This window comes from Dromaius novaehollandiae, chromosome Z (assembly GCF_036370855.1).
Source record: "Dromaius novaehollandiae isolate bDroNov1 chromosome Z, bDroNov1.hap1, whole genome shotgun sequence".
In the NCBI taxonomy this organism is placed as follows: Eukaryota; Metazoa; Chordata; class Aves; order Casuariiformes; family Dromaiidae; genus Dromaius; species Dromaius novaehollandiae.
Window position 1 is genome coordinate 42,230,714 of NC_088132.1, and position 17,100 is coordinate 42,247,813.

The 17,100-nt window shown below is 39.1% G+C and overlaps 2 protein-coding genes across 2 annotated transcripts in view; one reads left to right on the plus strand and one right to left on the minus strand.

Annotated features, from left to right (window-relative positions):
- Nucleotides 1-9,007, minus strand: part of YTHDC2 (YTH N6-methyladenosine RNA binding protein C2) — a 33,737-nt gene extending 24,730 nt beyond the window's left edge. The window contains exons 1-6 of the mRNA XM_064502313.1: nucleotides 8,626-9,007; nucleotides 8,074-8,164; nucleotides 5,231-5,427; nucleotides 3,839-4,038; nucleotides 3,121-3,287; nucleotides 1,043-1,145 (exon numbers count right to left, since the gene is read on the minus strand). Coding sequence (XP_064358383.1) covers nucleotides 1,043-1,145; nucleotides 3,121-3,287; nucleotides 3,839-4,038; nucleotides 5,231-5,427; nucleotides 8,074-8,164; nucleotides 8,626-8,830 — 963 coding nt within the window. The 5' untranslated portion in view covers nucleotides 8,831-9,007. The remainder of the gene's footprint in view (nucleotides 1-1,042; nucleotides 1,146-3,120; nucleotides 3,288-3,838; nucleotides 4,039-5,230; nucleotides 5,428-8,073; nucleotides 8,165-8,625) is intronic.
- Nucleotides 9,008-9,058: 51 nt separating this feature from the next.
- MCC (MCC regulator of WNT signaling pathway) overlaps nucleotides 9,059-17,100 on the plus strand; it is a 217,772-nt gene continuing 209,730 nt past the window's right edge. Inside the window, exons 1-2 of the mRNA XM_026120081.2 lie at nucleotides 9,059-9,399; nucleotides 11,575-11,637. Of these exons, the coding sequence (XP_025975866.1) occupies nucleotides 11,630-11,637 (8 nt within the window). The 5' untranslated portion in view covers nucleotides 9,059-9,399; nucleotides 11,575-11,629. The remainder of the gene's footprint in view (nucleotides 9,400-11,574; nucleotides 11,638-17,100) is intronic.

Genomic DNA, 17,100 nt, shown 5'->3' on the forward strand with positions numbered 1-17,100 from the left:
TAATACCCGGAAGTCAAACTGTTTCAAAAAGTATCATAAAGATATCAGAGCAGACTGTGCTGTTAATGTACAAGCCACATATAGCTTGATTTCAGAGGCTGAAGTGAACTTCTGGAATTTTTCTAGTATTTATATTTGAATACATCTCATCTTTAACATACTGACACAAACTGCAATCCCACAAAACATATTTTAAGAAACTCAACTCAAACCTAACTTGTGTTAGAGAAACATGAGCTACCTCACAATTAGAAAGATTGCTTAGATCTGTTAGCCATGTACAAACTTAGCTCTCCTCAGTCATACGCCTTAATTGATGTTATCATCTTTGTCGCTGCATTCTTCTATTTTGTTTTACATTACGAACTTACAGAGTAGAGACCCAAATACAAGATTTTTAGACTGAAAGTTTGAGAATGTTTCATGCATTCTTGCCTGTTTCATTTTGGTACTTAAGCGACTAAAATTATGCTGTCTTCAGCAGTGGAGATCTTAATTTTGGCAAGGTGATAAATACTCTGGTCCCACTGACTTCTCAGACTCCACAGTGGGAGTATCCACATAATAAATCAACACCCTCAAGTAATTTACTGAAAATCAGACTGCTTATTATCTTGAAGACATTTGTGCAAACATGGACTTCAAAAATAAGTGCAAGACACAAGAAATTCTGACACGTTCACTTTGAATCATATCTACAAGATTCTCCCTAACACACTTCTGCTTTCTGACAGAGAATGTTGCAAACAACTTAGGGTTCTATTCTCCCCAACTGCATCATGATACCCAAAAATCAATTATCAGCATGAACCTAGGGGAAGTCAATAAAATTACTATTTTACAAAAAAACAAAACAAAACAAGTACATGTTATAAGAGACACCAGATAAGGACAAAAAAGAAAAAAAAGCCACTTTAATTCAGTTTCAGTCCAAACGAGAACATCTTAAATGCTCAACAAATTAATAAAGACCACCTAGAATATCATGTTACAATTATCAATATGTACCTGCTCCCCCTCACATGAAATACAAGATTCTTACCACAATAACATGTGTCACTGTTGATAGTGTGCTGTCTCCTGCCATTAGCGTGCGAAGTAGTACGCCGTTAGTGCAAAATGTTAACAATGTCTTCGGAGAAACCCTATTAAACAGTTCCCAAAGATATTTCAGTCCTTTGCACCATTTAGCTGTGTAATGTAAATACATGCTATCTTTGCTCTCTTTATTAAAAATTAAAGGATTTAATAGCTGCTCACCAGAAGGGGGATTAGATTACAGTTCTTTTACCAAAGAATTCAGGCTATGTGCTTTTAAAAAACGCCTATTCCCAGAGAGTTCCTAAAAAAATCTTACGGCTTATGTTCCAAAACTTCAGATGATGAATTTATTGACAAAGTCACATTCAAATTGAAATAAATAAAGAAAAAAAAAGAGTCTGGAGAGCCTGTGTTGCTTAATTTACTGGAAAAACAAGAAATCAGTGTGGACTGCTTTGCAAAAACTGGGCTCCCATTTTTCAACATATACTTCAACTGCAATATTTGTATTTGCCTATAATTGACTGGATGACATAAGATCAGCTGATATATCAATTTTTTCTTCAAGAATTTCAAAATCTGTAAAAGCTACTATTCTGGTAGCCATAGCAGAATTAGCTGTGCAAGTCAATACAAAGATTGTCACAACTTTCTCCAACACTGTCAGTTCGAGTTCTGAAAAGTTCCTTCATATGGTGCTCTACAGGTCTTTTCTTGAAGGCACAGGAACTCATTAAGTTATCATATGTACATTTCTTCCCAAGTTTGCAATTCATTCCTCCTTTCAAATTTCCTCCCAAATTTGAAGAATGTAATCAAGATGGAAATGCTTTACTTTTCCCATCTCTCATCTCTGCTCTTCCTCTCTAGCGGCCTCTTAGAGAAATCCTCATTGCTATCTAAGAGCTAATAAAAGTAAAAAGAAAAAAACCACACATACCAAACCCTCCTGTGTGACTGTAAACATTCCTATTCCCACCATTTTCACACAGCATTGGAAATATTCCCATCTCTCCCATTTACCCTTCCAAATACTATTAAGAAACCTATTAATTCCTCTTAAATAATATTTTCCACACTGCTTCTAGAGCTCATCCACTTTGATCTGACTTTTACTGGGTTCTTCTTCAGCTATCATAATACTTCCATATGTTAATCATCCACCTCATTTGCAATTCATCTTTAGTACCTCTTTAAATCCCTTCACAGGCTTGTGAGCTTTTATATGCATATTCAGATTCTTCTGTAACTTGGCTTTATTGTTCCATTGCATTTGTCTTCTTTTGTCTTCCTATTATCTTCACCCACACAAGCAACATAACCAGCCATACCCTTCGCTATCTTCTTCTCACTCATCTCCACACTGCTGCCCATTTGTGAAAATCCCATCAACTACACAGCTCAGTGAATCTAGAAATCCCACTCAATTTCAGACTTTCATCCATTCCCATTCTGCTTTAGGAAAATATTCCTAAAATGACCTAGAAATCTCTTTTTATATCACTTCATGCTTTAAAAATCAAAGAAAAAGTTGAAAAATAAACTAAGTTTAAACCAAACTAGATAGGTAGGTTACGCTCAAATTTACTGTTCACTTTCAAAGTTTTGTTTTTTTTCCTGTTAGATCTCCTATTAACTCTTGCGATATAGCTTTTGTTAGAGCATCCTGGTCCTCCTACCTGTCTCCAAAACTTGTATAACTAGAACCTATGCATTTTAAAAGGGGAAAAAAAAGGTGGGAAGAACAAAAAAAAGAGGAAAAAGTAGGCTTGATCTGCAAGTAATACAAGAATACCCCTTCCCACCCTCGCAAAAGCACAAGCTGAGTGAATGCTCCTGCAATTCATTTATGTAAGACAACCTACTACATGGAACTGCAAGTCTACAGGAGGAAAACTGTTTTCCATCCTTAAATATTCCATTACCTGAAATAACATATCCTATACTTTACAAACTAGGATGAACTCTTTGTTCATTTGAGCCTTTACTAGACTATATCCCAAATATACCGTACTTTAAAATGCACACAAGATGAAAGATCACACAGGATCAACCGACTTTAAGAAATATTGTTACTACCTGCTTTCTAATCGGATCTGATAACCAATTGTCTGGCCGATCTTTTCTCTTCTTTCTGCTGCCACTCTTTCAGCCACTGCAATAGCTGCCAAGCGTCTTGGCTGAGTGCAAAATATACGACAGGGAATTCCATTTTTGTAACAGTCATCAAGAAGGAACTGAGGAATCTACAAAAAAAGTCTGGATTTATTTTTTAGCGTGATAAAGTTATAGGTTTCTACCATAGTGAAGAAATTTAATTGCATTTCAGTATTACACACGTTGCAAAAGGATTCACGTAAGATTACTTTGTCAAATGTACTTGAAGGGGCAAAAAGATAGCAAAAATATATTTCTGATGTCAAGTTTAAGCTCCCTCACAAGCAAAAGTTGAAGCTTTTCCCTCCTTTTTCAGAGAAATCTTTAAAAAATACATTGAGAAGAAAACTGGAAGGAAAAGAGCTAAACAAAATGACAGCTATATTCCTTTAAATACTTTAAGTTATTTTAATGGAAAACTACATCAAAAAATTGTGCAGAACCATTTGCTCTTTTAATAAGTATCTGCTGGCTTAGTAATTCAAGAGCAAGAAAGTGAGTTTTATCAAAAATCAAGACTTTCTACTACAGGGGGGAAAAAAAGCTAGAAAGTTAGCATAAAGAAATCCTCTATTACAGAAATTACATTAGTTTTGAATAAATACTGGGGTTTTTTTATTATTTCATTTAAGTAACGTACTTGAGTAGTTTTTCCTGATCCAGTCTCTCCTACAATCAAAACAACTTTATTGTCCTTAATTATTTTTACGATTTCTTCCTGTTTTTCAAAAACTGGTAGCGATTGCCTGAAGGAATCAAACTCCGATTCCCCTCTTTTCACTGGAACCTGAGGGATACCGTTGTTAAGTCGTCCACTAGTCTTGCTCATTTCTCTGTTTTCTGAGAAGTTAACAATACATGTGAACAGACAGATACAAAAGGCACTATTACTGAATAATCCTAAAAAAAATGAACGTTCCTGACTTTATATGCATCACTATAAACAAAGTGATACACCCATGACACATTTAAAGAACACATTCATAGTAAGGTATCCTGTTGCTGTGCTTGAAATGAGTATTTTTCAAAGGAGTTATTACTTTTACAGCTATTTTGAGGGAAAAAAACCCCACCTTTCTCAAAACATTGCTCAGGAAGTCTAAAAACATTTATTATGCATCAAAAGCAAAAAGAAAGCTAGAAACTAAACTGGAGAAAAGCAGTCTGGCATATTTTCTTGGCCTTCATATCACTTTTACACATCTACACTTCCACAATTTGCCCAGAAAGAGTCACTCCATAGTTAAATAAACAACTTTTAATTTATTCCAAACTGACAAATACGTCTTTTCAGAAAAAATAACTTTACTGTAATTCATATTCCTCCTTTCACACTCCCAACTTCATTATCTCCTTTTAGTCTATCTTATATAGTCTGATGCTCTGGTCCAAATGATTTATCTTAAATAACACAAATTAATTATGCAGAATCTATACCCCTAGACCCACAATGTGCACCATCACGTATTAGAGAGTAATACATAAGTATTCAAAGAACCTGTAAGTCTTCAGAACTAGAGACTACTTCAAATTCAGTGTTAGTAAATACTATCCTAAAATTGTTTAATAATTATTTTTTAGAAAAATTAAAAGCTTGCTGTAAATTCAATTATATATGTGTAATGTGATCAACAGCTTAATACATTAAATTACAAGAAGCATTGTTGTGCCAAGAATGATGCAGACTAACAGATTAAAAGGACCAAAAACCATAAAAGTAATATCTGGGAGTAATGAAAAGATTAATTTTACATTCTTTATTAGTTTACACCTTCCCTTTCTAAGGAGCTGCTGTTAAGTACTTTTATTATTGTTTCTTCACTTCCACCTCAGAACTTGTAGGAATTCATATCTTTGAGAAACGTAATTTTCCAGCCAAATTTGGTTGGAACTGGCTAAAAGATTCAGAAGTAACTTGGCAGAAAAGGAGACATCAGAATGCGAGTGACATGATTGCTTACATTATAATTCCTCAGGAAAACATGTTTACAAGACCTCTGCAAGTCCTTATCAGAACATACACTGAACATACCGGCTTCAACAGCAAATGCATTTCCTCGCTCAGTCTTTGGTAGAAGTTCTGTCCGCTCTTTATTTGTGACGGGAAATCTCTGAATTAAGCTCCGCACAGCATGCTTCGTATTGGGAGTCAAACAGCAAGACATTACTGCATGGGCCAGTTCTGATCCATCTTTCTTCCTTACGGTCAGGTATCGATTTGCTCCTTTCCTGACAGGAAAATAAATTGTATATTATGAATAAGTAACCTGTGCACCTCTGTGTAATGGTATTTGACAAAAATTCTTTTTGACTACTTTAACATTATTTTCAAATAAAAAGTCATATCTAGAAACTTCCAAGTATAACGCACTGAAACATCTACCACCAAAACTGCACACCATTAACGTGAAGTAGTGCAGCAAAAACACTGGTGACTTCTGATGTCTAAATCCAGTACAGCTTTACAGTTAGGCCTCCATAACGTTACATTGTTCAGTTATCCTTTCTTTTAAAGGGCTATCATTGCATTTTTTTCCCAAAAGATAGTAGATAGCTCCATCACTCACTGTATCACTCAATAGTGACAGGTATTATACACAAGAACTTCTAGACAAATTTAAGAGACTTAGAGGCTGTTAAAAATCAACAAATAGAAGCAACAGAAAAATGACCTGCATTCTAGCCATATTCTAGTAATATGGTAATATAAACCTTAAGCAAATCCAGTAAAACAAACAAAAGGCACATACATTCCTATGATGTTCACTATCAAAGTAAGTTTTACAATTTAGAATTAGAGGCAACACATTTAATTATAAAACTTCAGTGTGAACAGTTACTGCTCATTTGTTCTAAAACTGAACTCTGATACTGAAATGCAAAGAACTGTTGTAAAAATGTCTGAAATCTAACTGATTTGTGCCTGGGCTACAATAACCTGTCAACACACTTTGAACATGACTTGTTAAGATAACAGCGTAAGTTCATACCAAGAATCAAACACCTTGCCTCTGACAGGGGTTAAAAGATTCACTGGTGGTAAAGTGGTGCACGCATGCTGCTTTCTAAACTACTGGCTTGTGTTCAGCTCCTTGCCAATACAAGATTTGATTTTAGAATTACAAAAATACTGAAGCTGAAACAGTGATCAAAAGAGCACATCTACGGAAAAGCTGTCAGGAAAGAAAAGAAACATACAGCAACACTTGTCCTGAGTATGGTCCTAGTCTTCAGTAGTTTTCATCTCAGCAGCTTCTTGTACACAACTATATGTACACTAACTCAATGTCAAAAGAAAACATACTAGCTATGAAAAGTTTACAACAAGATTTCTGTAAGTATTTAACATATGCTCAGTCAACCCAAAGGAAAAAGCGATGGACACAAAATACTGTCCTACGTTTCTCAAGAGTTTCTGTTATTTATTCACTCTATGCAACAAGTACAGGTATGGTAATGAACGTTAACATTAAAGTTATGCTCTGTCAAGACACACGATGAAAATCAATCATGATCAAGCTTTTAAAGATTTAAAATTTTAAAGACTTAAAATTTCTTCTTATTGAAGAAATTTGGGAAGACTAAATCCAAGTAGAACACTGAAGCTTAGAGAAACAAATTTCCTTTTAAAGTCACTTGCAATGTATTATTACAACCAAAAAATTTTCCTAGGTGAACATTCCCTTTTTCGGAGTTGACTAAATTTTAGTTCAACTGTTTTCCAAGATTCCTGCTGCCCTGAACACTCTGGACAACGGAAAAACCTGCAAACAACATAGCACAGAATCTACTAGGAAGCTGCTTACAGACACTTAAGTAGCTCTACAAACAATCATTAAGGATTCAAATAGGCTTTACCAGCTACAGTTCAGCACAGGCACCGCACAACCCAAGCATGTTTCTGCTGACCATATGGGTGTTTCTGACATGGCTTTCCAGCGCTCCTTGTTCCCAAAATATGGGACAAAGATACAAAAGCTCAGCTAAACTTACTGGTTCAGGGATTCCTGCAAAATCAGCTGCAACACTCCTGAGACTGGAGCCAATGTAGAAGCAACATAGCTTCACTTGAACAGCACTACACCCGAATAAGCTCTGCTGAAACCAAGATATGCATCCAGCATGAACACTGCTGAATTGTGCTTACCCACTGAAAGTTGACAGGTAAGAATTGATCAAAGAATTAGTATTTTCCACTACCTCTGCAAGAATCATGACATTTCACCAAAATTGAAGAACAGCAAGTGCTGCTACAGCTATACAACAGTTTGACATGGCACTCCATCTGTCTGGGTCTTTTTCTGATTTTCCCTTTCTTGTTGCTCTGCCACCTTACCTCCCAAGTAAAATGCGTTCTCAGCTTCTATCCAAAGTCATAAGGTAAATATGGATTTTCTCTTCAGAAAACCAGAGTGGGGCAAGAGAAAGAAACATCATAATATCTGTATATGAATGCTTCTTGCCTGCACTTCTCAACAAAAGCACTGTTTTGGAGGTGCTATTCTACACGCCATCTTACTCTGCCAATTTCTCAGATACTATGTAAAAACCCTGGGCATACAGTAGTGCAGTTAAAACAGAACTGAACTTGGTGAGGAGCCTTTTTTTAAATGAACACATGAAAACCGCAAGAGAGTAAAAGGGCAAGCTATCTCAAACTAAGCATGCCACAAGTTTTTTTAGCTAGCCCTAAAACAAAGCCAAAGAGAACCTTATTTTGTCTTTACTTTTAGCCTTTTCTCCCTGGTATAATCTTTTGTAAAAATGCAGGACACACTAGAAATATAGATCATTTTACACCTAGTAATGAAATCCACTTACAGCTAATATGAAATTTCATATATTTACTGTAAACTAAATCAGATTCCAACTTACCCTTTACTTTTAGAAATCAGCCCAAGAGACTGACTGAGACGGTGAATAAAAGCTCTTTCAGTACTAGTCAAAGAAGAAGGGAACTCCATTTCTAGAAACACGATAAAAAGAACAAATGTGACAACACAGCATGTAATATTCTTAATGTCATCACTGAGATGTTATGAGTTTTTCAGTCCCCAAACTTAATATGCTTATATTTTCCTGAAAAGGGCGATAAATCCCATAGGTGCAAAAATTCTCCGGGCAGCCACAGAAGCAGTGGCAGCGGCACACCCTCACACCCGTGAAGCAGGGAGGTTTACGCACGCACGGTGCTATTCTGGCAAAAAGGAGCTGAAAAACGGTTTCCATTCCGGGCCAGACCGTCCGGCACCCCCGGCCCTCGCCCCTTCCCCCCGGCCGCTCGCCCTCCGCACCCGCAGCCCCGCTGGCGCCGGCGGGCCGGGCCGGGCCGGGTCGGGCCCCGCCTCGGGGCAGGTACCGCACCTGCGGGGCGGGGCGGGGCGAAGCACCCCCCAACGGCCCGCCCTGCCCCCAACGGCCGCGCACCTTTCTGATCGCCGTAGCGGAACCGCTCCAGGGCGATGTTCACGGCGATCTTCACCTCCTCGTCGATGCGGATATCCTTCAGCCCCTTCGCGCGGCCGCGGGCCGCGGCGGAGGCGGCCGCGGCGGGGGTGGCGGAGCCGCCCGCAACGCCGCCGCCGCCCCCCCCGCCGGGCTGCCGCGGGGAGACGCTGCTGGGCCGCGACATGGCTGAGCCGCCGCAGGGGACGCGGCGGGCCGCGCTGGGGGCGGCGCTCGCGCCCACCTGTGCGCACCGGCGGCGGCGGGGGCCGGCGCGGGGCCCAGCCGGGAAGCGGCGGAGGCGGCACTGCCGGGGGGGCGGGCCCAGGCGGCGTCGTGACGCACGCGCGTGCGTCGGGCCGCGCGCGAGCGAAGCCGTCCCGGCTCCTGAGGACCCTCCCTCCCCCTCCCGCCCCAGGGTCCCGCCGGGCGCAGGCCCCGCCCCCAGGGCGCTTGGGGGCGGGGCGAGGCCCAGGTCCTGCCGCGGGCCGTGTCCGTTAGAGCGCGCGTCCGGCTGGTCGCTCCCTCGCGTTTCTGCCTCAGGTGCCCAGCCGAGGGCGCGCAGGCGCCGTGTGGGCCGGGCAGAGGGCCGGGCCGGGCCGGGCCGGCGGCGGGAGCCGGGCGAGCAGGTTGGTCGCCCTGCCGGAGGCGCTCCCGGAGCGGGCTCTGGCGCCGGGCCCGCCGCAGCAGCTCCGCTGCGGAGTTTCCAGGAAACTTCGGATCCGCTGCAGAGCGCGGTTGCTGGGCAGCGTGCAGGTGGGTAACATCACCGCAGCCCTCAGCCTCTTCGTTGCGAAATGTTACGCTCCGTACGCTTTGTACGAGCTGCGCAGTCGTTGGGTGGTGAGGGGACGTTGCCGGTGTTCTGAGTATTCCGTAGGTCAGTCAATAACCCTTTGGGTAGAGTCGTCATCTTTTCGGCCGTTTCTTTCGGCTCCCTGCTGAGGATGTGGAAAAAAAGATCTTAGACCTGGCACAGGATCAACAGCTGAAGATTGCCTCTTTGGAATGAATCATCATTCAGTCCCCGACCACGTGTTGAAGTTTTGAGTGTACTTTGACCAAGAGCAAACTGATGCTCGAGTGTGGACTTCAGTGGAGCACTGAGTAGATGGCCGACAAACACTTGCTGCCCGATGTGGCTGCGTGAAAAATACCTTTTAAGAGAGTTCTGCCGAAGTTGTGTGCAAAGCTCACTTCAGCATAAAGCTGCTCTGAGAAGTGGCACTAGAGTTGAAGGTTTGCCTGGTCGTAGGGTTATTTAAATCTCATTTTTTAAAATCTGGCTTCCTTCCTACATATCTTCAACAGAAGCATTTAATGCTATTTAGCTACAGGTATTTCTGTGATATTCCTTAGTGTAATGTTTGAGCACATCCCATTTATTAATGAGTTAAACTTTATAACATCACAAGATAAGGATTCCTTTTCCTTACTGTTGACAGTAATAAGTGAGAGATGATACCTGGTTTGAAAGAGTCACACTGGAAATCTATAATTATGAACATAGATCTGTTACCAATTCCTGTGTCTTAACAGCATCGTCTTGCCTTCCTACAATAAATGAATATGATTCTGCAGGCCCTATTCTGACCTTAAATTTGCAATCGTATGTATACAGCAGCTCATAGACATAATTCTTAGCTGTTATATTAAATCAATCTGTAAATCTAAGAGCATGGTGGGGCACAACTGGATCTTACATAACAGATCTCTTAATACATGCCTTGCTTCTTCCTGTGTCGTGTTGACTCTCCAAGGCTATTAAATGTGAAAAAGCAGGAAGGTATTATTTTAGTTACTCAAATAAAAAGACATGATTCAAAACACACACAGCGAATATACGCACTGAATAAGAAGGAACCATTTTTATGTAGTGCCTCTTGAAAATAAAGCTGCACTTTAAGGAGTGTGGCCTGAATTCACAGCTAATGTAATTCCATTGGTGGCATTATACCAGGGGTTAATTTGTCTTCAGGAATTTAAGACAGGAACTCATAAAATATTAGTGAAATAAGGGGAAACGTGACTCACTAAACTAATAATGTTTAAATTTCACACATTGTAAAGATGCGTGGGGTGCTGGCACATTAAGCATGTTTTAAACTATCGGTTTGCTATCGATTTTTCACTATAAACATGTCTTAAAAACCCTCAAACAGCCAATAAATCATGTTCCCAAAACTGCTGATATAAATTGGAGGAGTCAGCATTTATGTAACAAAATCTACGGAACACAGGGTAGTTCTATGCTACGATGAAGCAGAAGGAAGGTTGTTATCCCTATATTGCATGCTACAAGAAGTGCCTAGTCCTGCTAACTGGTTGATTACAATCTGTATGGAGTACACAAAAAACAGAGTGAAAACAGAAGTTTGCTGTAATGTAAGCCCACGTGTTAGGGGATGGTTGTGCAAACTGGTGTCCTGGTTCTGAACACTTGTGAATATACTTTCAAAAAGTCACTAAGGGTGAATCTGGACCACTTCTGAGGCTGCGCTCTAGCCCAGACTTGCCTAGGTGCAGGCAGCAAGCCTGGGGAGGACAAGTAGCAGCACACTCTCTGCAGCATGTGGGAGGGATCCAGATGTGCCATATTATTGTGCCACAGGATGTGCCCCCACAACCTGTCTGCCAGGCTAGAAGAGAGAAGCAGAAGACAGCGTGCATCATGCTTCCTGGTGCTTGAGAGGTGCTTTTTCACAGACGCCTAAGTTTTCTGCTCTGTGAGGAGCGGCACAATCTTGCCTTTAGTAATGGACACGTGGATCTGTACAGCTAGGCTAACGAACATATGGGATTTAGCAGTCCTGGGTTTTTGTTGAAGTTAGAGATCGACACATTTTGTTTGTTATGATTAACCCTAGGGAAGCATTACGAGTTTAAAAGTTTGTTTCAAATTTAAGTCTGTTATATGTGCTTTCCATTCAGGAGACAGTATGAACAGAGGAGCAGATTAAACAACTCATGAAAAATGGAGTGAAAAATGAAATGGTAAGCAGCAAAACAAATAAGCAGACCATGACTAACAAGTCAAAGGGTTAACTGAGAAAAATTCTAATGAATGCATATATCTACTATGTGTTGTTTGTGTATGTGTGAATTGTTTATATATGTATACTACATGTCTAATCCCCCTCAGCATGGCCATGCCAGCGCAAGGGCCCAGTTCTCTGCAGATGCTGCCATTGTTTTCACCATCACAGTTTATTATCTTTCTGTAGTCAAGAAAAGATTGTAAGTGCAATTCTGACAGCATATACTCTTTTCTCTGTAGGAATGCTCTGTCATTTTAACATACTGGTTTCTCATAATTACTTGCTGAGTAATGTACTCTAACACTTAGGTCTAGCTTCTCGTTAGTTGTCTTCTCTCAGGCGTTTGCCAGAGAAAGCTCTATGTCTCTGAACAAAGGAAATGCTATACTGTATTTACTCATAACTTCATGCAGTTTGGCATTCCGTCTCCAGCTGAGGTCAATATTACATGTAGATTTGTAACAGAAAGATATAACAGACCATTCTGAACAATATATATACAAAACAGCTTTTGTCTTTGTTTCTGAGTTCTTAAACATGGTCGTTTATGTATATTCCTTAAACATTTTATACTAATAAAATTTACTAGCTGCAGGTTTTCTTATTGTAATTAATAACCCATAATACTTTTTAAAACCTTATTTCATGGTTGGCCTCAGAAATACCTTCTGGCTGAGGAGTTCCACAGAGCAAATATTACTGGAATAAGAATTATTTCCTTCTATCACCATAGGTCTGAATGCCCATATATATTTTTATGAAAAGTGGTAAGAGGCAGCAGAGTTTTATGCTAAACATATCTGCATGTTCAAATACAATAAAGCATTCTTATTTTGCCCTCCTCAGAGGCACTTTTATTATGTAACAGTTTTTGCTGGCTTATTTTTACTTTGCATAATATTCTTCCTCTCCTGAATACCTCCACAAATGATGCCACTATAGCAAGAAAAAGAACTTTAAAGGAAATCTATTAAACAAATTTAGCCATTATGTACTAATTGTGAATGTGTATTGTGTCAGAGTTGACTCGTTGGTCTTTGTCATTTTTTAATGTTTCTAGTGGTTAGAGTCGTAAGACTTGTTTTTCTCCTTTGAAATATCGTGCAAGGATCACCGATGATCTAATATTAACCTGCAAGATCCGGTTAGTCAAAGAGAGAATATTTCAGTTCTTCCATTATAAAAATGGTATTGTGATACCTTTTTATTTTAGGCACCATAGTAAATTTGTAACCAAATAGTTACTGGTTTATTAAGGTCCCATTAAAATGAGTTATATATTTTTACATATTTAGGAGGGTATGGCTAATCTGAAATTATGATGGGACATGTTTGTTTAAGAACTGACTTCTAGTGAAAATGGGCCTCTGGTGCTTTACTGCGCAAAATTGTATACACTGAGAGTTCCTCAGGATTTTGCTGCTGCTGTGGGATATACATGGACGGTTGCCTCCTCCCCATTTATGTTATCACTTGTACCATGTACTGACACATTTGCCATAATTCCTCCTTCATTTGTCTCTTCCTCCACCCTTACTCACTTTAATTTCTATTTATTATTTATTTTTTAGACACAAGGCAACAAGTGTATTGGTCGGTTTAATCAATAATATATCAGTGAGTCTGTAGATATATAAATGTATGTACATGTATGTTTTCGTCTGTCTGATCTCATTCCCTCCCTGAAATAATATTTGAACGTGTTGAACAGTTTAAACCAAATTTAAAGGTGGGGTAGCAGGGTAGAAGTCTTAGATATTAAATACCTCAAAATTTAATGAAAATAGGCAGCAGAGCAGAGGATAGAAATCCTGTTCATATTCAACTAAATAGAAAGGCTGCAGCAATAGCTCAGTCCTTATCAGGTAATGTAGACATTTAAAAATGCATCAAGTCCGGGAGAAATTTTAATCGAAGTTCATATCTTAGTAGATACCAGTGCATCCAACTAAGCACACAGCTCTGTAGGGACAGCATGACTCATGGGACTGATTTTTTTATTCTTTCCCACTCTTTTACAGGTTCTCTCTGCCTTCATTCATTGCCAATACTTGTTCTCACAAAGGGTTTCAGGACAAGGGATGTAGGAGGCTTCAGAGGCAGGGTAGTATCACCTGGTGACATCCAAATTTGCTGACCATAAGGTAGAGAAGAATAGGTGACAAGCTATAGTTTAAGCCTTCAGTCTTCATCCTTGAAAACTGTTCCCTTCTCTACTTGTATTAGAGTCCATGATGGGAAATGGAATGCCATTGAGTGATTCAACTCAACACCTGTAGGCACAGAAGGTGTATGTGGATGTCAAATCACACTGTTCTGAGCCAAAACCTGGGAACCACAGGAGTTCTAGGGACCCTCCTTAGACACTCCCAACTAATCTCTTATTTCTGAATCATTTGGCTTTCACTTAAGTTCCATTTCACTTAGGTTCTAAGATAGGAGTTCATTTTGATTTTTCTGAATAAAATACTCAAAAACAACAACATGAATCTAAAAGGTAAAGTCAGATTTTTTTCTATTCCGTGGAGAGAACTGCCAAGAGCTGGACTTAGCATCAGCCTTAGCCAGTACATCTATACAATACAGGGAAGCCTAATGCAAAGGTGTTGTCTCAGCACAGAAAGCAGCGCAGTTGCACTAGCATGATGCCATCCCTGAACCAACTGAGACCAAGCTTAGTTTCAGTGCTATAGTGACAAACCTTCTGGTTCCAGAGCTAATACTCACTTTCCTTAAGTCAGTCTTTTACATTCTGAGGATGTATAAGCTAAAGAAAAACTGACAAAAAAGGATAGGAAACTTTCAGGGTTTCTCTGTATATCATATTTTGTAATGTTGTAGCAATTAAATTACCTATAGGAGTCTGCAGCAGGCTTTTCTCTCCAGTGAATATACTGAACTGTTTGTCACTGTCTCCTGTGTCAATTTATGAGGGATATGCTATTCTCTACCGTATTGTGGAGAGGGAAATTGCCTAGGTTTTGTTTGTTGTATTTTTTTGTTGCTTGGGAAAAAAGTTGCAAGACTGTATCATGTAGCAGAATTGCCTACATCATTCTTCTATAACAAGATACTTGTTACACGGATTCACAATTTAAAATCTAATCATGGGTGTACATTTCCTGGATCTTAATGAGCTTTCCTTGCTCATAAATTAAGTTTTCATTTGGTGCTTCTTTATTTTTTTATTGTTTTCATTTCATATAATTTCAGTTTTCAAATAATGTACATTTTGTCACAAAAGAGAACTCATATAAATGTTTCCTCACTGATGGGTTGCTGGTCTTCTCTTCAAGATTGGTGCTTAGAAAGCAAGTTGTATATCCAGTGAGAAGTCATCATCTTTGGTTATAAATAATCTCTGTTCTGTAATAATGATAGTTTTGTCCTTGATTTGGCTATGCATATCCTGTATCACTATGTCTAACTGTTGCATAGTAAAATTGTATCTACTATATTTAAGATTTAGTTTTAAAAGTATAAAGGATTAAGCTTTAATTATAAAGGATATAATCTACATGAGGCTTAGTTAGAGCAGAATCCGTTTCACTGTAGCTGATCCAAAATAATTCTTTGTATAGATCCTCCAATGTGAAGTAAAAGTGACTTTATTGGGGATTTTTATTTTACCTTGAATAATTAAATTACCCTATAAAACCTGTAACACAAAATCACTTTCAATTCTGCATAAATTCGCCATGCTCAATAATTTAAAGGCAGAAATCTACTATAGCTGCAGTGAAATGTGGGCAATATTACACATCAGCATCCTTTCATTCTTTGTCATTTTCTCTTTTAGTATCCTGTGGAACTTGCAAATTCCATAAATACTGATGTTGAAGGTTATACTGCTGTCTAATTTATTCAGTGGTTGTAGGATTACCCCTCTTAGGTTCCCACTTCGAGCAGTTCAGAACTTGAAGTGTTGAAGCTTCAGGAGAAAATAGCAATCTCTTGTCGAGCCCAAGGCATCCAGTGAGTTCAGCAATATATCCAAAGTGAGGGCTGGGAAGAGCATGGTTCCAAACAAGGTTAAGTATGCCCCAGTTCTTCCAATAGCTGTCTCCATTGCTGCTCCCTGCTAAAATATGAAGCTGTAGTTCCTGGGTGAGCAAATGACAGAGGGCAGCAGTGATAGTGGAAGAATCCTGTTTCAAAGCGTAAAGTAATGCAGAACATGGAGGATGGGTAGAGCTGACTGAACACTAGCAGGTTTATTATGTCTGAAATGTTATAAAGGCGGTACAAAAATTCCAGGAATCCCATGTCTTATCAGGTCAAGAGGTGAACTGAAGGCAGAAAGATTTCATACCTGTCATTCATATGCTTGTGTCTCTGTTAAAATTGGAATTCAGTGGAATTGATATGTTCCCTGGAGAAATTTAATTAGGCTGAATCAGCATTTCCTGACAGAACACTGTTTCACTGAAATATTTTGACCAACATTATACTTGAGTTGCAAAAATTTTCTGGAGCACAGAACTTGTTTAACTATTGCAGCCATCAGCAGTCTGCAGAAATTAAAAATTATCAAGGTTACCTCCTAGCCACAGTCTACAAGAAGGCCATTTATCTTTAAAATTGTCACTACTTTTTTCAACCAAAGTAGCATTCTGTTAACAGCGATATAGATTCGAAGAAAAAAGCTTTGTCTAAATATACATCAAAGAAATTCAGGAAATAAATGTTCTGTCATGTACACAGATCCAGATTGTGGACTTGTATGCAACATTCAGGACTGTGGCAAGTTGTATTTAGTAGGAGAGTGTTTTAGGGCATTGCTTGCAAAAAGACAAACCTTTCCCCATTCACATTCATTATCATCAAACAAAAGTACATCCTTTGAAACAGAACAGTTTTACAAGGTGGCTGAGCATTACAAAGATGAAGAATGACTAGAAGGATTCTCAGAAGAATGGCACAGAGACCCCTAATATCATATCTAAATGAAAGTATTTTCACTTTTAAAATACATCATTTTAGCCAATCATGTTTTGGAGCAGAAGAAAATCACAAACAATTGTCTAATCAAAAAGAAATTAATTTCCTTTGAAAATACTGCTTTGATGAAGAATTTTCAACTGGCTCTGCTTGATAGCAATTCCACAGTAAAGGCTGCATGAGATTTGCATTTCCAGCAGGAGTGAATTACTATGCCTGTGATGTGAGATGGAACTAAATGAAGTAATGTGAAAAGGATAACATAATGACTCTGGACATCAGGATTTTGGTGAGGATTTAAGTAGCAATTTCCTAGCTAAACCATAGCCCTGGTGGTGACAAATGCACTTTGCTATATATGGGAATGTTTTAAATATTATTTACTTAAACTCACATTATATGTCTGTTACTTTTAATTTTGTTACAGTGAAGACAGATAAACAAAGATGGTCTTTATTGAAGGCTACTGAAATCAAGG